The sequence below is a fragment of the Metschnikowia bicuspidata genome (genome assembly GCF_001664035.1).
Source record: "Metschnikowia bicuspidata var. bicuspidata NRRL YB-4993 chromosome Unknown METBIscaffold_2, whole genome shotgun sequence".
Taxonomy (NCBI): Eukaryota; Fungi; Ascomycota; class Pichiomycetes; order Serinales; family Metschnikowiaceae; genus Metschnikowia; species Metschnikowia bicuspidata.
In genome coordinates this window covers 641,979-662,201 of record NW_017387732.1, presented here as the reverse complement: position 1 = coordinate 662,201, position 20,223 = coordinate 641,979, and the positions used below count along the sequence as shown (strand labels likewise).

The following is a 20,223-nucleotide window of genomic DNA, read 5'->3' as shown; positions in this document are numbered from 1 at the left end:
CAGAGATGCGCACCCGGTGAGGTCCCTCTCTTTGCCTCTTTTCTTCCTACCGGTCTTTTCACATACGTTTCGACTTATCTTCCCATTTTCTTCCTCTTTCCTCTTTTCTTCCTCTCTCCTCTTTTTTTCTTTTCTTCCAATTTTCTTCCTATCTTCCTCTCTTCCAGTAAATGAGCTGCACGACAGAGATGCGCACCCGGTGAGGTCCCTCTCTTCGTACTTGCCTCTTTTCTGCCTACCGGTCTTTCTGTCAATCAAAACCGCCCATGCCACTCAAACCTCCATTCAAAAACCGGTGGCTCCTTAAAATACACGGCCTTGCAAAAAGAGAGTTTGATTGCCAGCTGCTGCCGGGGTGGGGAGCACAGATTCCCGGATCCCAGACTCGCCGCGCGGCCCTGTTGTCATGGCCTTGATATGGACGTGGTCCCCATGCAAGCCCACCGCACCATCCGTCCCAATAAACCAGGAACCTCCATTTCCTTCCTCTCCCTTCCTCTCCCTTCCTCTTCCTTCCTCTCCCTTCCTCTTCCTTCCCCCCCTCCCCTCTTCCTCCCTCCCTTTTCCGTCCCTCCCTTTTTGTCCCTCCCTTTTTTGTCCCTCCCTTTTCCTCCCTTCTCTTCTCCCTTTTTCCTCCTGTAAATTAGCTGCGCCCTGTACCCCCGCCGCGGCCTTCCCCCAGGGCCACTGCGCACCCCAGCCGCGCCAGGCCCCGCACACCAGGCCCCAGGCCCTAGGCCCTAGGCCCCAGGCCCAGGCGCACGCGCACCCACCACAGCCAGGCGCACCCACCACAGCCGTCCTACCCCATCGCCATGAGCCACCAATACGGCATCGTCATCGACTCCGGGTCGTCCGGCTCGCGCGTGCACGTCTACCGGTGGCCGGCCCCCGCAGCACAAAACACCGCCGCCACCGCCGCCCAGCAGGCCGCCGTGCGCCACGCGCCGCCCGCCGTCTCCCAGGACCCCGGCTGGACCATGAAGATCTCGCCCGGCGTGGCGTCGTTCGCCTCGCGCCCGCGCGCCGTGTGGAAGCTCCACTACCGGCAGCTCGTGCGCTTCGCCGAGGCCATCGTGCCGGCGGCGCAGCTCGCCACCACGCCCGTGTACATCCTCTCCACCGGCGGCATGCGGCTCTTGCCCGCCCGCCAGCGCCAGGCCATCCTCGCCGAGACCTGCCGCGCCGTGCAGCGGCACAGCCGGCTCCTCGTGGCCAGCTGCGCGGAGCACGTGCAGACCATCGACGGCGCCGCCGAGGGCGTGTACGGCTGGGTGGCGTTGAACCAGTTGCTGGGCGTGTTTGCGCGCGGCGCCGGCGCGCCGGAAACGGCCCGCTCCGTGGGCTTCTTGGACATGGGCGGCGCGTCCGCGCAGGTGGCGTTCGAGCCCGGCGCCGCGGCCCGGCGGCGCCACGCGGACGCGCTCGCCACGGTCACGCTCCGCCTGGTGGACGGGCACGCGCAGCAGTGGCGCGTGTTCGTGCAGACGTGGCTCGGCTTCGGCGCCAACGAGGGCCGCCGCCGGCACCTCCAGCAGCTCGTGTCGCTCGCGGCGGCGGCGGCGGGCGGCGCGCCGCCGGCCGTGGTGCCGGACCCGTGCATGCCCAAGGGCAGCGTGTTCCAGCTCCAGCCGGACGGCGCCCCCGAGCACACGGTCGAGGGCACGGGCGACTACGCCCAGTGCGCGCGGGCCGTGTACCCGTTGTTGATGAAGCACGTGCCGTGCGCCGCGCAGCCGTGCCTCTTCAACGGCGTGCACGGCCCGCGGATGGACTTTGCGGCGGCGCGCTTCGTGGGCGTGGCCGAGTACTGGTACACGGCGCACGACGTGCTCCACAGCGGCGGCGAGTACACGGCCGCGGGCTTCGTGGCGAAGACGCGCGCGTTCTGCGAGAGCCCGTGGGCCACGGTGCTCGACAACCAGCGCCGCGGTGTGTACGGGGACGTGTCTGCGGCGCAGCTCCAGGCCGCGTGCTTCAAGGCCGCGTGGGTGGCCAGCGTGCTCCACGAGGGCCTCGGGCTCCCGCGGCTGGGGGGGCTGCGGGGGATTGATGGTGCTGGGATTGATGGTGCTGGGATTGATGGTGCTGGGATTGATGGTGCTGGGATTGATGGGGCTGGGATTAATGGTGCTGGGATTGATGAGGCTGGGTTTGAGGGCGACGGGATTGATGGTGCCGGTTCTGATGGTGCCGGTTCCGAGGGCGAGGACAGCCTCCGGGATGGATCCGCCCCCCGGGATGAAAACGGCCTCCGGGATGAAAACGGTTCCGAGGGCGAGGACGGCCTCCGGGATGACGCCGCCCCCGGCCTGCCGCGCCACGTCCCCTTCATGTCCGCCAACGCCATCGACGGCATCGAGATTTCCTGGACGCTCGGCAAAATGTTGCTCGTGGCCGCCGCCCAGATCGAGCCCGCGGACGACGCGGTCGTGGGCGTGGTGCCCAGCACCATGGCGCTCCGCGCGCTCAGTGACTCCGACGACGACTCTGACGACGACCCCGCCGCGGTCTCCGTGCCCGGCCTCGTGCACGTGGCGCTCGCCGCCGCCGTCGTCTACTTCGTGTACCGCGTGCTCCGCAAAGCGCTAGCCTCGCAGCGCCGCCGCCTGGGCGGTGCCGACGCGGCCGTGCCCCGGGCGCTCCGCGGCGCTCTCGCCCACGCCCGCGGCTCGCTCCCGCGGTTCTGCGGGCCGCCGCTCGGGCGGGCACTCGACTTCTTTGAACGGCGCCGGCACGACGGCGCCTGCTCGGACCTCGAGGAGGGCCGCGGCGGCCGCGCCGTGTCGCCTCGCGCGACGGTGCTCCGCACACGGTCGACGGCCAGCTTCGGCGACGCCCTGCCGGGCGGCCTGCGCGGCGGCGAGTTCATGAGCAAGCCGTTCGCCAACCCCAAGAGCGCGGGGTTTGTCGGCGCGCCCCACGGCCCGCGCGACGTGCCTCTGAAGCTGCTGAGCTCGGGCTCGGTGGGCCGCCTCGGCCTGTAGGCGGCGCGCGGGGCGGATGGCCTGTCCGTGAAGGTGCGCAGTGGGGGGTGGAGGGGCATGGGGAGGAGGGCCGAGGCATCTCGAAGGGCGGTAAAAGGGTGGTCTGAGGGACAGATGAAGGAGAGAGGGGGGCAGTTGAACGACGGCGAAAGGTATTTGTCAGGGTAGCCCAAGAGCCTGTCCAAATTACGGTCTGAAGGACAGTCCAAAAGGTTGTCTTAGAGGGAGTCCATGAGGCAGTTTGAAAGGCAGAAGGCCGTGTGAAAGGCTGTCCAAAAGGTACTTCAAGAGACAGTCTAAAAGTCAGTCCGTGAGACAGTCTAGAAGACAGTCAAAAAGATGGTCCAAAAGGCAGTCCAAAAGACAGCCCAAGAGATCGTCCAAAAGGCAGTCCAAAAGGCAGTCCAAGAGATCGTCCAAAAGGCAGTCCAAAAGGCAGTCCAAAAACATTTCATTAAGTTGTCCTAAAGGCGCTCCCGGATCTACTGCAAAAGAATCCTAAAAAGACACCGGAGTATGCACCCAATGCTTGTGTGATGCACGGATATCGGAGTTACCTCCCAGAAGATGGCCGAAATTGTGGGCACCATCGTTATACCCCTTTGATGGCCTCATTGAAAGATACCCCTTTGATGGCCTCATTGAAAGGTTTAACGGCCCGCTCTATCGGCCTAATCGGTGGGATAGACCTACATACCCCGGTCAGGCTACAGGCACAAATCGTTTGCAAATGTTGCTCTAAATGGCGGCCAAGCACTCATCAACAGCCCCGTATCCTGGGGTCAGTCGATCGCCCCACATGACATGTTCCCAAATGGGAGCTGGAATTGCGCGTCTGCTGATGGTCGAAATGGTGTGCCCATGGAGCACCGGATCTTGTGCCCCATCTTTATCCCCCATCAAAACCCTTGTCCTCATGTCTAGTCCCATCAGTCCCTACATTGTCCCATCATTCGTCCCGTCCGATGTCCCTATCCCCGTTGGTCTCCCCATTATTCCAAGCGCCAGTATTTATTGGCCTTTCAATATGCGCGCGTTGCAGATGCAGATGCCGCAGAATCCTGGCGCCCTTTTGCAACCGGCGGCATTTTGCAACCGACGGCTGGTGTGCCCGACGAAACAGCGCCTACAATGTTGACTTACCCCTTGCTACAAAACTCCCTTTGCATTCTCGCCGTGACGCTGGCGCTTTGCGCGGGCGCCGTGGTGCCTCGGTCCAGTGCTGAAATCTTAGAGAGCCTGGCCATTGCCGACACCCTGGTCATTGTCGACCCCCTTGCTCATGTCTCAAATGTCGAAAGTCTCGAGCAGCTCGAGGGTCTGGAAGGCCTCGAGAACTTGGAATCCCTGGAAACCATCGCCAGCATTGCCAGCATCCAGCCCGGCGAAATAGCCGAGCCCGGCCCGGCACACGCGTATCAGTACATCAGCAGAATCCGCTCCAAGGTCGGCTCCTCGGGCGGCACCCGCCAAGACCGTCTCATCAACGAGTTTGGGAAGCCGGCCCGGTTGAACTCCGTGGCTGACCTCGCGCTGCAGGAGAATGCCGCTTCGGCCCGGGCCAGCGTCGAGCGTGACGCTATTCGAGGCAGTCTGCAAATCCCGTTGACACGCCTGACCAAGCCGCACGCTGTGAAGCTGACGGCAGGCCACGTCGGGTACGAGGAGCGGCACCGCTTCAGCGGCAATCCTTTCGACGAGCTTCTCCACGCGAAAAAAACCTACGAGGAGCCTGTTTCCAAGGGCCTGAGCAGCACCGTTGACGATGCGCCCGACGGCTCCGATGATGACGGCGACTACTACTCATATTCTGACGACGACGATGAAGCTGCCGACGACGGGAACAGTCCCGTGGACTGGGATTCCTCAGATGACATGGACGTGTCTTCCAGTGACCAGGGTTCTGCAGGCGACTCGGACGCTTTATTTATCAACCACGACACCCCAGATCTGAGTCCAACATCTGCAGAGAATCCACACTCCAGCAATACGGAAGAGGCCCAGGCCCGCGCCGTGTGGGCCGGGAGTGTCTCTGCCAGTAAGCATGAAAACGTGACCCACAGGAAGGCCCATATCGCCCCTCACGCACTGAACAAACATGACGTCCGCCAGGCCGAAGGCAGGGTGTCGATCCAGCAACTCCCCCCGACGGAAACCCGTCAACGCCGCGAGTCTTGGCCCATTGATACTGTCGCCACTTCGCACCGAGAACAGGGAACCACACTAGACAGCTAGCCACGCATACTTCCTACAAATCCTCTCTTTACGCCCACTGGGTAACTCTTTGTATATCGCTGTATTAGCAAGAAGTCACGCTTTACCGACCTGGGCCGTAGATTCGAGATGCTTCCGCGACTTGATGCTTCCTTTCCTTCCGCTAGCTCTCCGGGTATTTATCGCCAACGGTCCCTCTCAGGAGTCTACAAGTAAGATTAATTTTTAGGGTGTCACGCTCTTGAAAGAACGAAAGCTGCTTTGTTTGATTTTCTGCTTCCCATCTCTTAGATGTGAAAAAGGAGCGAGGGCGTATCTCGTTGTGTGCCAGTTTGGTTCTGACATCATGAAACTGTAGACTGTTGAAACCACCACTTGAAGTCTTGTGGCGATCAGGTTTCTCATACCATCTCGTTTTATGTTAGGTCCCTGGCATCAGCTTGACACTGAGGATCCCTGTAAGCGCATATATGATCATGCACCTCCATCATTGTGAGTTCTGTCATATCATTTTGAACAACTCATAGAATATTATCTCAGTTTCTAGAAGTATATATAGAAGAAGTATTTAAGGGTGAGATCTGACTCCCGTAGAATTTCGGAGAAGTGAATGATCAATCAGAGTTCGTAACCCGTATGTCCCGTGAAGTGCCCTAACAATAAGGACGTGAGTTTCTCATATCCAGAGGAAGTGAAAGAAATGGACAAAGTTAGGGGTGAACTCCCCAGCAGAGCATCCGGTGGCTTGTCCTGTGACAACTAGCCAGATAGGACCAAATTATATATACGAGTTAAGATATGAGAAAATCTCTCGGAGGAAACTGCTCCATGGAGATGACCTTGCATAGGATGACAGAGCTGTCTACCGAATGTGGTTATTTTTAGCTACCGCTAACCTCAATATATAATGCATATAATGCTATCACTCGGATAATTTGTTGAGTAGCCCTCAGGGATTGTTTTGAATTTGCAGTATAATTTATAGCATATATCACTAAGATTCACTAGTGTCTCTAAGTGATTTTGCAGTAACTGTAATCAAAAAAGAGCTGTACGCCTCCTTGGGTGGGTGAAAACTATTCCGCCTTCAGACTAGGCAAGTCCTGCATGTGTGGTTATCACGTGACAGGGTATCTCGTCTTGTTTGTATTTCTGCTTGAGTACAGGATATTCTAACTCAATGTCCTGTCCACAAGTGTTTCCCAACTGGTACAGTTGAGATATCGGATTCGACATGATGTACTAGCGTGTGGAAATAAACCTTTATTTAGGATAAACAAAACCACTGTTGTTCCGACTGATCTTCTAAAAAGATCTCTAGAGGGAATTCTCTTCCCTTTATATACTTGTCGCGCTATTTGGTTTCTGGTAAGTGGTGCGAACTTTAATGCCTCATTTGTCACATGATTAATTAGGTCTAAGCGTCTAGTTCTCACACGTCCGGGCTACTGCATCCTGTGCGAAGCCATCTCGATGGTACAGCTAATTTATGGGATAAAAGGTTCTTTCTTCTATTGTCTTTCCCCTCGTGGTGTTTTTTCATGTCTAGAACTATATATCTACTCCAATAGTTCCTCGATTAACATTAATGGAACAACTACTGAAGAGGAGTTTTTCTGAGATTCGGAGAACCTCTTCAAGACCAGGACTCTTCTGCTTCTCGGACACCTTACAAAACATAAAAGGCGGATAATATTCTATTCTTTTCTCCAGCGGACCTTGCCACCAGTTCTGTTTTAACTTTCACACTTCAGTTGAGTCCTTTTTCTTACAGAGGGACCATCTACAGTACTGTTATTGGTATGCATCCTGCGTATAATTTTAACGCTTGCCTTGTGCAAAGTAGACTTTAACAGATTTCAACATACTCTTGAACCATCTAATTTGCAGACTCGTTTGAAAAGCAGCGTTCAAATGAGTTTATGGTGGTTGGAATATCAACCTCCCTTATAAATAAGGCATTCGCAGGCTGCCCCTGTGAAAGAGTTGGTATGGATTTAGAGCTGGTGTCTACATTTTTTCCTCACGAGGGCAAGTTTATACAAGCCTTTTTCGCAACAATAGGTTTCTATACTTCCCACACTTCGCAAATTGAAGCCCAAACTTTTAGCCCATGCTTGAGCTCCTGCTACACGGCATAGTATGCTGTTATTGTTCTTTAAATATATCGACTCAGGACCTCCTTTACTCACGCAACTCTCGGACATGGGTGTATTTAACTTTACATATGTAACTGTTGTTGCAATTAATGAACTGCTTCTCGAATGAAATTTGAGATTCTTCTTTTTACTTTTTTTTATTTTCTTACTTGCCAGGCCGCTATATATCTGTTACCTTTTTGGGAAAAACACCTTAAAAAGTTGTGTTTCATGTGAAATATGTCGATTCTCAAGCAAGAATAAAATGCGAAGACCTGCACCGCTTATGCAATAATTTACCGTCTCGCCACGAGTTCGAAGCCTCTGAATTTACATGAGCTAATAATTATAGTGCCACGCCTTTGATGCATCAACAGTCCAGGTGTTATAAAAGCTAAAAATCTCCGCAAATGTTAAAATAATCAAACTCACCATGGATAACGGATTAAATAGTCAGCTTCTGATCATTGACGGAAAAATTACCGTCGATGGCGATGACAAGTTTCAGCTTTGTGGGGATATGCTGATTGGTTACAATATGCATTGTCAAGGGCAAAAAGACGTGTCACTCTATATCGTAGTCTTTTCATGATCAAGTCTTCATATGAAAGCATTTTTTCTATTTATGTATAAGATATTTGCTAAAATTATTTTTCGCTCGAAACTTGTAGGCTCTCGCGACTAAGCCAGGCCCAAAACTAAGCTTCTAATTGAACTATGAATACGGCAATTCTGCTATGTAAAGTTCCTGGTAGCAACTCAGGACTGACGGTCCCTGTGGGCGTACACAGATATATGTACGTTCATTTGTTCTTTCCGGTAAAGATGCTTTAATAAACACTTAAACTTCTTTCAAAGACTATGGACATAAGAAGGTAGGTGAAGCCGTTCATATAGCTTTAGATTTGTCAGAACGTATTGGAATATAGACACGCATATGTCCCACAAAGTCATCTACGCTCTGTTAGTAAAGTACATCAGGAACATAAACAAATGATTGTTACAATGAGCCTCATGATGTATACGAAATGATGTCTAGAGAACTTTCAAAGAGTGTGATTCAGTCTATCCCATGGAGTAAAACATATATAATCTTTTTATGGCAAGATGTCTCATTTTCTTTGTACAAGGTGGTATCTTTTTGGCTCAGTACAGTTACCAGAGCAAGTCCAACAATATTAGTACATACAAGATTTGCTTCAGGTTTGATTCTTTCTTCCAGCTTGCGCAAAACGTTTAAACCATACCCTTCAGTGCAGTTTTTTTATCTGGAAAAGTGAGTTTTGGCTGCAAAGCTTAGAGAAATGGGTATTTTGGTCATCAGGTTCAGACAATGCTTTAATCCGGTTTTCATAAGTCATTGAGAATATTCAAGCAAATTTTATACAAAGCTTCAAGACTGAAGATGGGTTGACATCCCAGCTGAGCACTCACTTAAGCCAGCATCTTCTTTTATAATGATTCATCTAATTTTGTCTTCTCTCTTTACTGAACTGGCTTTGATTAATTTTTTTTTCGAATTAAAAGAACACAGTGTTAAAATTTGAATTCCTTGGCTTCACACGGTATATCTTTGGGCAGTAAACGTTGATATCTAATGATAGATATATTTAAAGCTAATTTTTGAGAGTTTATGGATTGGCACAGACTTCTTTTTGCGAATGCAAAAAAAAAACATGCCATCTTTTGAAAAATATCATGATATATGTGGAAATTCTGGTTAAGAAAGCTCTTGGAAACTACACATGTCTTGGGCCCTGACTCAAAGCCAAGTACTGAGGCCCCTGAGCCTTTTTTGAGCAAGTTTCTCATTTTCGTTCAGTTTGATACATCATCTTTTTCCATACACCTATACTTGTTATAGCTGACTCAAAGATCTTCAAATTACAAGAGCCTGGGTATGTTACAAAGATGAATATCATTACTCGAAAGGCTTCTCGATTTTAACATCAGGAAAAAATGGCGTGGTCGAGGCTCATTGGATATATATACACTTAGTGCCCCTCTTGACACGTCTTTTATATTTGATATAGCTCCATTCAGCTAGAAGCAAAGACACGGGAAGCGAAGCAACATTATACGCTTTAGGAACATAAATTTTCTGCTCTTGGAGGCATTCATAATCTTCTGTTCCCCTCGAGAGCAATAGAGATTCAGCCCCAATCTATACAATACCGTAGATGTCATGAAGAGCTCATCCTGCACTGATTATATCATTGTGAATAATCCGGGACGCCAAGATCCCATAAAAACCATGCTCAAAGAACGCCACAGTTACTGATCCTTTAAAGTATTCCAAACTTTTCTGAAAAAAATCACGAGCAACACATTCATAACATCTTGACAATTTGGACGTCACCGAATGACGGAGAGGTCATCAATTGAAGAACGTTGATGCCGTGCTATCTACATAGGTGAAAGGAACTCCCAGTACGCCAGCAAAAATTTATCAACCCATCCCAGATTTCACATGTTTTTTAGGTCTAATATGGCTTCATGTATTGACCTTGTTATCTTTGAGGCTTCACAAAGTGATTTCAGGGCTTCAGGAAATCATGCGGGAAACTGGGGCTCGATAAGCAGCGTTTCAACTGTTGTTTGCGTTTGAAAATTCTTTTGCTAATCGCTTTGGTAATACTGTTTTTGCTCGATTACACCAGGTGTAATGAGCAAATTGACTTCATATTCTGTACAATTGCTAAAACTTGAATCAGCATTACTAGGGTATCTCTATTGCAAGCAATAATTAGCACCATGATTTTGAGGCTAAACTGATTTTAGTCACATTTAAAGCTGCAGCTCCTAGGATGTTTAAGTCTATAAGACTATACATTGAGTCAAGCTGCTTTGATTCTTTACCTTCATTCCACTCGTACGATTCGGGAAAAGTGCGCCCACATCTAGCAACTTAAGTAGGTTCAAGAAAGCATCTTTGAAAAATCCAATAGTGTAATTGAAATGAACGGTTACTTATATTTCAAGAAAATAGCAAGTTCGGATGATGCTGGCATGAAAACTGTGCGTGGTACCATGAGGGAGTTTGAGATTTGAGTATGAGAATACTTGGTTGTGATAGGACTGACAACGCAGCTGCTTAATATTTCCCAAAGAAAGCCTATGGAGATTAAGAAAGCATTCGCCCATTTTGTTTTCATCAGATCTACATTCACTATAGTTCCTCAACCGAAGATATATGAAATGGCTACGCGTAATGACTTTTACCATACGAGATGGGAGAAGAGGGGTAAATCCATGTCTTCTTTATTGGATCAATGAAGTCAAAAACTTTCATTTTCATTGTGTTCCAAAATCTTATGTCATAAGTACTTCAGAAGCCTCGACACACCAATGAGTTCTAAAAAGCACGACTATCTAGTAAATTTTCAGACAAACCAACGTACATCAGACATTGACGCTTTATTCCCGATGCAATGAATAAGCCCTGGACTTCTAGTATCAGTTCAGATTGCCTAAAACTCATATAATTCCTTTTAAACCGGATGTCTAATTAACACCATGAAACCACTTCGCGTGACGCTAGAGTAAACTCTTGCGGCCCCAAACAACTCATGAGCTAATCATTGAACTATATTTCCATTATCATCTCGTTATAATGTAATTGAGTAACCAGCTCTGACTGGTATTTAAAGTAAACCACACATTAAATTAAACTTAAATTTTGACGGGACTTCAAGCAATTAATCCCCAGGTAGTTTTCAAATATTTGATGAGCTTTAGAAAGAGTCCAAATAATCCTTCTCAATATATTCACTCTTTTATCTTGATAAGTTGCATTTGAAGATTAATGTTTCGCCATATAATCTCAAATAAGGTTACTCTGCTCCCTTTGATGTGGGTATTTGTGGATTTCATGGAATGGTTCAACCTTTGCGGTCACAGGTTACACACTTGTTTAGTATGCTCATATGTTGAGAAATTTAATTTAGGTACACAGTAAATCGCTCCCTGATCTTAATATTCTGTGATCTTTGGTCGAATAGTTTTGATCAAGAGCACATCATGCTATTTCACATGGGGGGATTTGAGTCACGATAGCCGAAAGTATGCTTTAATCCTTATTGAGCAGACGAACAAAGCCAGATTATATTATAAAACGGTAGAGCCAGCATACTTATGAGTAAAATTTCTGCTCTTCTTTGATGCTATAAATTAGGAGAAAGCATTATCTCTGGAAACAAAACCACGACAAGGAACTCTGCACACATTTATGGGCTTGATATCACATGCGGCTGATGCTTGATACATGTCATCTTATATTGTGACAGCTGTCCGCTGCTGGAGATGTGGATATGGCCTAATTCTACTGGAAAAAGTCGAGTATCCCTTTTAATGTAAATCCCCAAATTCTCGTACAGTCTTGCTACCGAATTTTCCAGAAACCTGAGTTTTTTAACTTCAATAAGTTAAAAGTAAAGAAGAGCATGTGCACCGGGTCCCAATATTGAAAGATGTTCTAAGCGAGACTCTGAAAACGAAGTGGCCTGGAATACTTGGGAGGGATTTAAACATGTTTTCTGAACAAAGTTTGATTGTTTGATGACTACTCAGACACAACATTGGGGAGTTTGAGCAGCATCAGAATGAGATGCATAATTGATACCAATGCCACGAATGCTTATCCAATGTATAAGTTAATTTCAGGATAATTTCGGAAATGCGTTTTGTCAATTAGCGCTGATAATATCCAGAAATCACTTTTTGAGATTACCATGAATCAAATCCAAGAAAAAGTAACTTAAACAGCCTCTCGAATCCTTTTTCCAAGAATTCTTCAGGGGTTTGAAGGTGGATCGAAGACCATACTTCCCAAGGTCGGCTTTTGAATAAACCCTCTGAATAAGTCTGCTTCTTTGGTTTCACGAAAAGACCCCCAGAATCCATGTTCAGCCCCTTCACATTTCCATCTTTTAGGAATACCTCTAAGACCAGCTTCTCGGGATTTCCTCTCGGGAATCGTTTTTAACAACCTCCCAAAGACTTAAATATTGACTCCAAGATTCCTATAGCGAGTTTCTGCAAGTAGAACTACGTCCAAACTGAAATCCTTCTGAATTGCCCTAACTGTTTTTCCGAAGCCTGCAAAGCCGAACAGAAGCGAAGTTGACTCCTGATCGAAAGTTCCACTTCATTCTGATATCTGCAGACTCCAATTCAAGAAAACTTTCGCACGCTTCAGACACACCACGGTCTCCCCCATGGTAACATGGCCATATGGGCGAATGATTTGAATTTCTTCAAATAAGAAGACCCTTGTATGCCTTTAGATAAGGATTTACTTAAATGAACCGATCTTTGTCTAGTTTTCTGAGCCTGGTGTTAGGCCCTAATCCTAATAATTGGAACCTATCTTCCCATTTCATGGGTTATATTGTATAAAAGTAATTATCGCAATCAGAGGGGATATAATTCTTTCTTGAGGGACCCCAGGATCTGTTCTTCAATACCAGTTCCAATGAAACCAGCCCTTAACAATTTTTTCTAACAGAGACATTCTGTATAACTCAGTCGTAAAAGAGGGATATCAATAAATAGTTCAAAATCTGTATCCCCCCCCCCTTGGCTTGTTCTAATTCAGCCCTTGATCTTGCAATCTCTTTGAAATCTCGAGGATGGCGTTCTATGAAAGCTCTCTGAAATCCAGTCATCACTCTAAAGAAAAGGTCTCGAAGATTCAGGCAATTCTCTTTTATAAAAGCTTCTGATTCTCCGGAATCACTCTCATAAAAACTTCTGAAAGCCCGGGGATGGCCCCCAGGAAACCGCTGGGAAAAACCGAGCTTCGTGCTCACAGAATCACACACACTCAAAAGGCCCTGATAGGGCGGGTCGTCATGGCGTTTAGAAAATTTTCACTTGGCCTTCAGATGCTCTCCAGGCAGATGGCAATCACGTCAATCAATTGCACCCAACGAGCGCTCCAACCCACCGCCGCGTCACTGGACCACCAAACCAACAGCCACCAAACAGCCACCAAACAGCCACCAAACAGCCCTGAAACAGCCCTGAAACAGCCCTGAAACAGCCCTGAAATATCCCTGAAATATCCCTGAAATATCCCTGAAATATCCCTGAAATATCCCTGAAACAGCCGCCCAAAACCCCGGTACCCTCCCATGGCCCCAATCAACCAGGGCGCTCCGAACGGTTCCGGCCTGCACACAGCGCGCCGATGGCCATCGCGCCAACCGCGCGAATCGAAAAAAAGGCCCAACCCCAGCTTCTTCTAAACTCCGGCAAACCACAAAAATAAACGCCCCTTTTCTCCCCCAGTTTCGCCATGAGAGTCAAGGCACCCACGTCCAAGCGCTCCACCACGCGCATGCGTGAAGGCATTAAGAAGAAGGCCGCGGCCCAGCGCAAGAAAAACAAGAAGTTGGCCAAGAAGGACGTGACCTGGAAGTCCCGTGCCAACAAGGACCCCGGCATTCCCGCCAGCTTCCCCTACAAGGAGCAAATCATTCAGGAGTTGGAGCACAGCCGCCAGCTCGAGGTACAAAAGCGCGAGGAGGCACGGATCCAGAAACAGCAGGAGCGCGAGCAGGCCGTGGCCGCAGGCACCGGTGCGTTTGTGGCCGCAGCCAGCGACGCCGAGGGGGCGGACGATGCAGCCGCCAGCGGCTCCTTGGCCGCGTTGATGGACCTGGCGCAGCAGGCCGCACGTGACTACGCGGCCGGCGGTGCCGCGGACGACGACGCCATGGCCGGCCTGGACCTGGACGTCGAGTACCAGTTGAGCGACGCGGAAATCGACCGGCTGGACGTGGAGCGGTCGCGCAAGGCGTACGACAAGATCTTCCGCGCGGTGGTGGACGCGGCGGACGTGGTGCTCTACGTGTTGGACGCGCGGGACCCCGTGTCCACGCGGTCGAGGGCCGTGGAGCAGGCCGTGCTCCAGGCCGGCGGCAAGCGGCTCATTCTCGTGTTGAACAAGGTGGACTTGGTGCCTGCGCACGTGTTGGCGCAGTGGCTCGACTTCTTGAAGGCGCTGTTCCCCACGGTGCCGGTCAAGGCGTCGCCCGGCGCCGCGGGCCTGAGTCTCTACAACCGCAACCTCTCCAGCACGGGAACGGCCGGTGCGTTGATGCACGCGTTGAAGCTGTACGCGGCCAAGCTGAATTTGAAGCGGCTGATTGTGGTGGGTGTGATTGGCTACCCGAACGTGGGCAAGCTGTCGATCATCAACGCGTTGACCAGCCGCCACGGGCAGCAGAAGGCGTGCCCCGTGGGCAACATGGCGGGCGTGACCACGGCCATGCGCGAGGTCAAGGTGGACAACAAGCTCAAGATCTTGGACTCGCCCGGCATTGTGTTTCCGGACGAGGTGGCGGGCAAGCGCCGCGTGGCCGACGCCCGCTTGGCGCTCTTGTCGGCCGTGCTGCCCAAGAGCATCTCGGACCCGGTGGCCGTGGTGGAGCACTTGCTCCGGCGCTTGTCGAAGGACCCGGCCATGGCGGACGCGGCCAAGCTGCACTACCACATCCCGGCGTTGCCGTCGCAGGACTTGGCCGACTTCACGCGCCAGTTCTTGATCCACGTGGCGCGGGCCCGCGGCCGCTTGTCGCGCGGCGGCATCCCCAACTTGGACGCCGCGGCGCACACCGTGCTCAACGACTGGCGCGACGGCCGCATCACGGGCTGGGTGTTGCCGAACGCGTCGCGTGCCGAGGCCGCGGAGCCGGCCCACGCGCCCAAGAGTGCTTTGCGTGGCGACAAGGAGCCGCCCAAGGTCGAGCAGACCACGGTGGTGGCCCAGTGGGCGAAGGAGTTTGATTTGGACGGCTTGTTGGGCGACAACTTCGGCCTTGCGGCCTAGCCGGCGAGTGTATTAGGACGCGTATAGTAAGGTTTTGATTTAGCGCGGCGGGCGTAGGCAGGCTGGGTGACGGTGGCGTGAATTTGGCTTGTTGCTTGGGCATGGCCGCTGGTGCAGCTGGTTCTGGCGGCGGGAATGATCTTAGATCGTGTTCTTTAGTTTTGAGAAGTACGGGAACATCTGTCCGTGGTGACTTGGTGCTGTCTTCGTGCTGTCTTCAATATGTGATGCGATGCTTCAATGGTATATCACTTTCCGCGTGGAGTGATGGAAAAGCATGTTTCATGAGAGGGTCTGATCTTTGCATGGACTGTCTCTGGATCTTGAGTTTGCCGGACTGGGCTGGGTGATTGATGCGGTTTGGTTTTGTTGCTGTCGCGTCTCGATTGCTGAAGGTCCGAGATTCGGGACATTGGGCTGGATCATGTTTCGGTGTCTGGGCCGGGTGTTTCCTCAGTTTGGATCGCTGATGTCTGGGAATTCAAACCGGTGATTACTGAGTTCAAGATCGCTAATGTCCGGGAGTTGGGGCCAGTCAAACCGCTACTCATCCACGCCCTGCAGAACGAAGTGTGCCATTCGACAACCATTCATCATTTTCAACCTAAATGAAATCATGTCTTGGAACCAAGTCTTTATGAGTCCAAAGGGAATAGAACATATGTGGCTGATGATCTTGTAAATCCTTCACAACACAGGCTCGAAGAGAAGAATGTCGATTAATGAAAAAGCGGACAATACCCATACTTCCCGTGCTTAAAAGTCTTTTGCACCCTCTTTTCTGAGCAAAAAGGACAAAGACCTTTCCGAAGAACTTTTGACGGATCCTCGTTGCGGAAACACTTCTTCTTTAGTATTTGAGCAAAATGCTGAAAGCTGATGATCCGATGTTTGGGCCTGTCAGTTACTCAATCTTGGTTCGCTAATCTCCGGGGGTCCCACAGCATTTCGCTTGATGTGAAAGCACCTGGTGGTCGGTGGTTCTTCCGAGTATGGTCTGCTGTGGCGTGTGGGCTACTTTCATGGCTTGTGCCCGGACCCGAGTTTTCTTGCATAAGAATATGATCTGCAACTAGTGGCGCAGTCTACTGTGAAAGTGATGGTCATTTGGGGCCGTACTAGGCTCGGTTCAACCAGTAGGTGGAGGGTACAAATTCATTAATATTGTTTCGATTTATGCAAGACACCCATGCTTTTACAAGAGTGGGTGCATCTTCATGGTGCTCAAAATACACGTACCACCTCAAAAAATCTTTTGTTTGGTCAAACAGATGTTTGGGGAATTACAAGGAAACCATTCTAGACTTATGCAACAGCCAAGTTCCTTGAAGGAAAGCATCTTCTCAGGAGAGATGACATTCTCAAGAGAGACATTTTTTGGGAAGAAAAAAAATTCTTTTGGTACTCTCGAGACGCAGTATTCTCGAAAGAATTGGTCTTCTCACATGAGGTGATATTCTCGAAAAAAATTACTCTCGAGAGGTAACAATCTCCAAAGAAGTAGTATTCTCATATGAGGTAGCATTCTCGAAAGTGTCATCGGCTAATCAGACTCTAATAAAAAATCACTCCATTGCTTCGCTTCATCACCATAACTAAACAGCTGCTACTGCAACTATAAGTCCCATCACTTTCATGGTACTGGTGCTTTGCACGCCATATCCTTTTGTCTATGATCAATTCGTGTCGCAGGCCTCCCCTCTATACTTCGCCCAGATGATGGCATGACGAATGTCTAGAATCTGAATCTTTGTACAATACCTTGGAGAGAAGTGTTTGGAGAACGGCTTCACAGAAGTACAATCTAAAACGGATCCTTTCACAATGTCACACTAGAGTCAAGGTCAACAGGGTCTTCTTTCCCCGCCAATTTTGCCAAGCCCCTTGGCTGTCGTTTCGCTAGATATTAGATGAGGACAGCGGAAATTTCGTTAATCCATTCATGCGCGTCACTAGCTAGATGACGAGGTATTTGACTACCTTAAGAGAGTCATAAATACCCCCGGCGTTTTCACGCGCATGGTTGAATTTCCTTTGACATTCAGAGCACTGGGCAGAAATCAAAACACCTTCGAAAAACATGTAGCAATTCAGAAAGCAACAGTAGAAAAATCCGACTCGTTGCTGTCAAACAACACCACAAAAACTTTCTGATATCTACCGCTTCCTGTTGTGAAGGAATATACGCGAGGGCCCAATTTGCACCCACCCTGGTTTTTTGCGTGATGGGGTAAACAGATGGTGACCGAAGCTGTATAAGCACATAGCGCACAGCTTTTCAACAAAAAAAAAACTCAGGCACTTTTTCCTATATCGTTTCAGATTTCCAAACGAGGTGTTTTGTCCTGCTCTTTCCTGGCCACTGGACGTTTGTATAAAAGCAAAGGCGTTGTATCAAAAGACCACAAAATGTACTGCATTGTGTAAAGAAGCAGCATCAGAAGACCAGAAGCACCGGTTGAAGCTCAGAAAAATACTATCTGAATAATTTTTTTTTTTTTCTTTTGTCCTTGGTAAAGATCTCTTATCTAAATTCAATGCTTCAACTCGCCTAAATTGATTTCATAAACAAAGAAAAAAAATTCTAAATCAAAGGGTAAGAAAAAAGCACCATAGAAGCACCAGTTATATGAATCTTAAGAACATAATGCTCAATTCAATTTCAATTTTTGTACTTAATAAAGATCTTTCATCTGAAACTAATAACCAAAAATAATTCCATGAGAAAAGGAAGAAAATTCTAAATTGAAGGAATCATAGAGACTGATATAAATGAACACTAAGAGCAGATTTAGACTGTTGATATGAAGCAAAGCCACATTCAAAGGAAGCATTTTTCAATATAAGAATGACTAGTTGAGATTGATGTAACAAAATTAGTACACCCAACTATAGGAGCTGAATACATACATAATGTAAATATTATACTGTAATTAAGTATAGTACTTCCGCATTATTGATATGCGGAGTCATTTTAATCCCAGTGAATTCATTAGAAACACCATCAGAAGCTTTCACGTGATAACCTGGAGACTGTGCATTGCATAGCCTGGATATTTGGGATAATTTGGGGTCTGAGGAACGCCCAAGTTTGAGAGCTTTGACTAATACTCGGCTCTGAGCAATCATGGGTGTTGACAGCGGTCTCCCACAAATGAGAAGCTTTGAACATGGAGTGCCCAATGCCCAGGATATCATACAGAACCCCCACTTTGCCTTCATACTTGCTAGTTGTACTAGTTGTTGCTTAAAATCCTCTTAAGCCAGACGGCAGACACTATTCCATAAAAAAGAGAGCACTGTTATCATCTTAAAAGCTGTGTCTCGGTATTTCGTATACCCTATAATAACTGCTCGCTATCAGACTTCCATAGCACAAGGGGTCCCAAACACGTGCAATCAAATGACGAAACACGAAGAACCATACAGGCGTAGAAGGGGGCTTTCTCGAAAACAAGCACAGCTCCGTTATTTTCCTACATCTGGAACTCCGCTGGCAATTCTACATCATCGTGCTAGCCATTGACCAGACACCCCAATTGCGCTCGAGATGATCCAGCTTCTGGCCAGACTGTTAAGGTTGTATAGTTATGGTAAACTCGAGACATAGCCCGACCTTTTTCGAGACTTTAGAGCGCTGCTAGCCAAGAAGGCCCTTGGCCGAAGAGCCCGCCTATGTTCTTGAAAACTTGTTTCCCTTGAGAAATCGGCGCTTGACTCTTGCAAGAAACAGGCTCACAGGCTGAAAACCTTGGTCCTTTGAGTGCGTGTGCCTTCGTTGTGGATGCTCAGATTCTGTTGGCACGGCGAAATCACCAAACAGAATAACAAAACAGCTATTTGCTTGCATTGGAAATATTAGCATATACTGTCTATGTCTATAGGTGCAAACCACTCCGGCCATGTCCTGACATGAGTGCTCGACATACTAAATCTTGCCACTTCCAGATATGTCAACAACAGATGAACATGGGTTAGTCGATCCTAACCTCTAAGTTAAACCTGAATTAACACCTCTATTTTTCAGAGGGTCGAGGGAAAGGAAATCTGGTTAATATTCCAAAACTTGGATATGGAGTTTTTCGGTAACGTAACTGAATGTGGAGACGTCGGCGTGGGCCCTACAAGAAGTTTTCTCTTTCTTCTACCAGCTTATGACCCTGGATGGAGTTACCAGAGATGGGGTTTTATGGCTGAAAGAGAAATTGTTTATTGATCGTCCGGTGCGCCTACGACGGTCCTTGAAAATCCACAGGAAGGATTTACTTTCATGCCAAGTCGTACTGATATCCGCAGCAGGTCTCCAAGGTTAACAGCCTCTAGTTGATAGAACAATGTAGATAAGGGAAGTCGGCAAAATAGATCCGTAACTTCGGGATAAGGATTGGCTCTAAGGGTTGGAGGATTCAGGGTGTGAGGCTAAACCTTGCCAATACCAGATGCCTAAACCTTGCCAATTCCAGATAAACTCAGTCTTGTCACTTCCAGACACACTAAACCTTGCCACTAAGAGATTCACGAAACCTTGCCTCTACCAAATACACTAACCTTGCCACTACCAAGCACACTAACCTTACTACTACCAAACACACTAACCTTGCCACTTCCAAATACACCAAACCTTGCAATTCCAGATACACTAACCTTGCCACTTCCAGATGTACTAAACCTTGCCACTACCAGATAAACTAAACCTTGCCACTACCAGATAAACTAAACCTTGCCCACTTTAAGATACACTAAACCTTGCCAGTTCCAGATGCCCTGAACCCTGCCAGTTCCAGATTTACTAAACCCTGCCAGTTCCAAATACCTCAAACATTGTCACTTCCAAATCCACTAACCCTCCCAATTCCAGACATACTAAATCTTGCCACTACCAAATACACCAAACCCTGCCAATTCCAGATACACTAACCTTGCAATTCCGAATACACCAACCTTGTCACTTCCAAATCCACTAACCTTGCCAATTCCAGACATACTAAATCTTGCCACTACCAGATACACTAAATCTTGCCACTACCAAATATACCAAACCCTGCCAATT

At 48.9% G+C, this 20,223-nt stretch overlaps 3 protein-coding genes across 3 annotated transcripts, besides 1 other annotated feature; all 3 read left to right on the top strand.

The window, feature by feature from the left end:
* The first annotated feature begins 449 nt into the window (after window positions 1-449).
* On the top strand, window positions 450-3,255 carry METBIDRAFT_144634 (apyrase). Its single transcript, XM_018854507.1, has 2 exons — window positions 450-536; window positions 625-3,255. The coding sequence occupies exon 2, from the start codon at window positions 816-818 to the stop codon at window positions 2,985-2,987; it is 2,172 nt and encodes a 723-aa protein (XP_018712503.1). The 5' UTR covers window positions 450-536; window positions 625-815; the 3' UTR covers window positions 2,988-3,255.
* Window positions 3,256-3,954: 699 nt separating this feature from the next.
* Window positions 3,955-5,324, top strand: METBIDRAFT_144630 (uncharacterized protein). Its single transcript, XM_018854506.1, has one exon. The coding sequence runs from the start codon at window positions 4,119-4,121 to the stop codon at window positions 5,220-5,222; it is 1,104 nt and encodes a 367-aa protein (XP_018712502.1). The 5' UTR covers window positions 3,955-4,118; the 3' UTR covers window positions 5,223-5,324.
* An 8,313-nt stretch (window positions 5,325-13,637) lies between these two features.
* METBIDRAFT_39513 (RNA-binding GTPase) lies at window positions 13,638-15,173 on the top strand (the record flags this gene model as incomplete). Its single annotated transcript, XM_018857149.1, has 1 exon — window positions 13,638-15,173. The coding sequence occupies one exon, from the start codon at window positions 13,638-13,640 to the stop codon at window positions 15,171-15,173; it is 1,536 nt and encodes a 511-aa protein (XP_018712501.1).
* Window positions 15,174-19,382: 4,209 nt separating this feature from the next.
* Window positions 19,383-19,574: a sequence feature (Protein overlapping with rRNA (METBIDRAFT_39660, OBA22004.1) was converted to a misc_feature.).
* Between the last annotated feature and the right edge of the window lie 649 nt (window positions 19,575-20,223).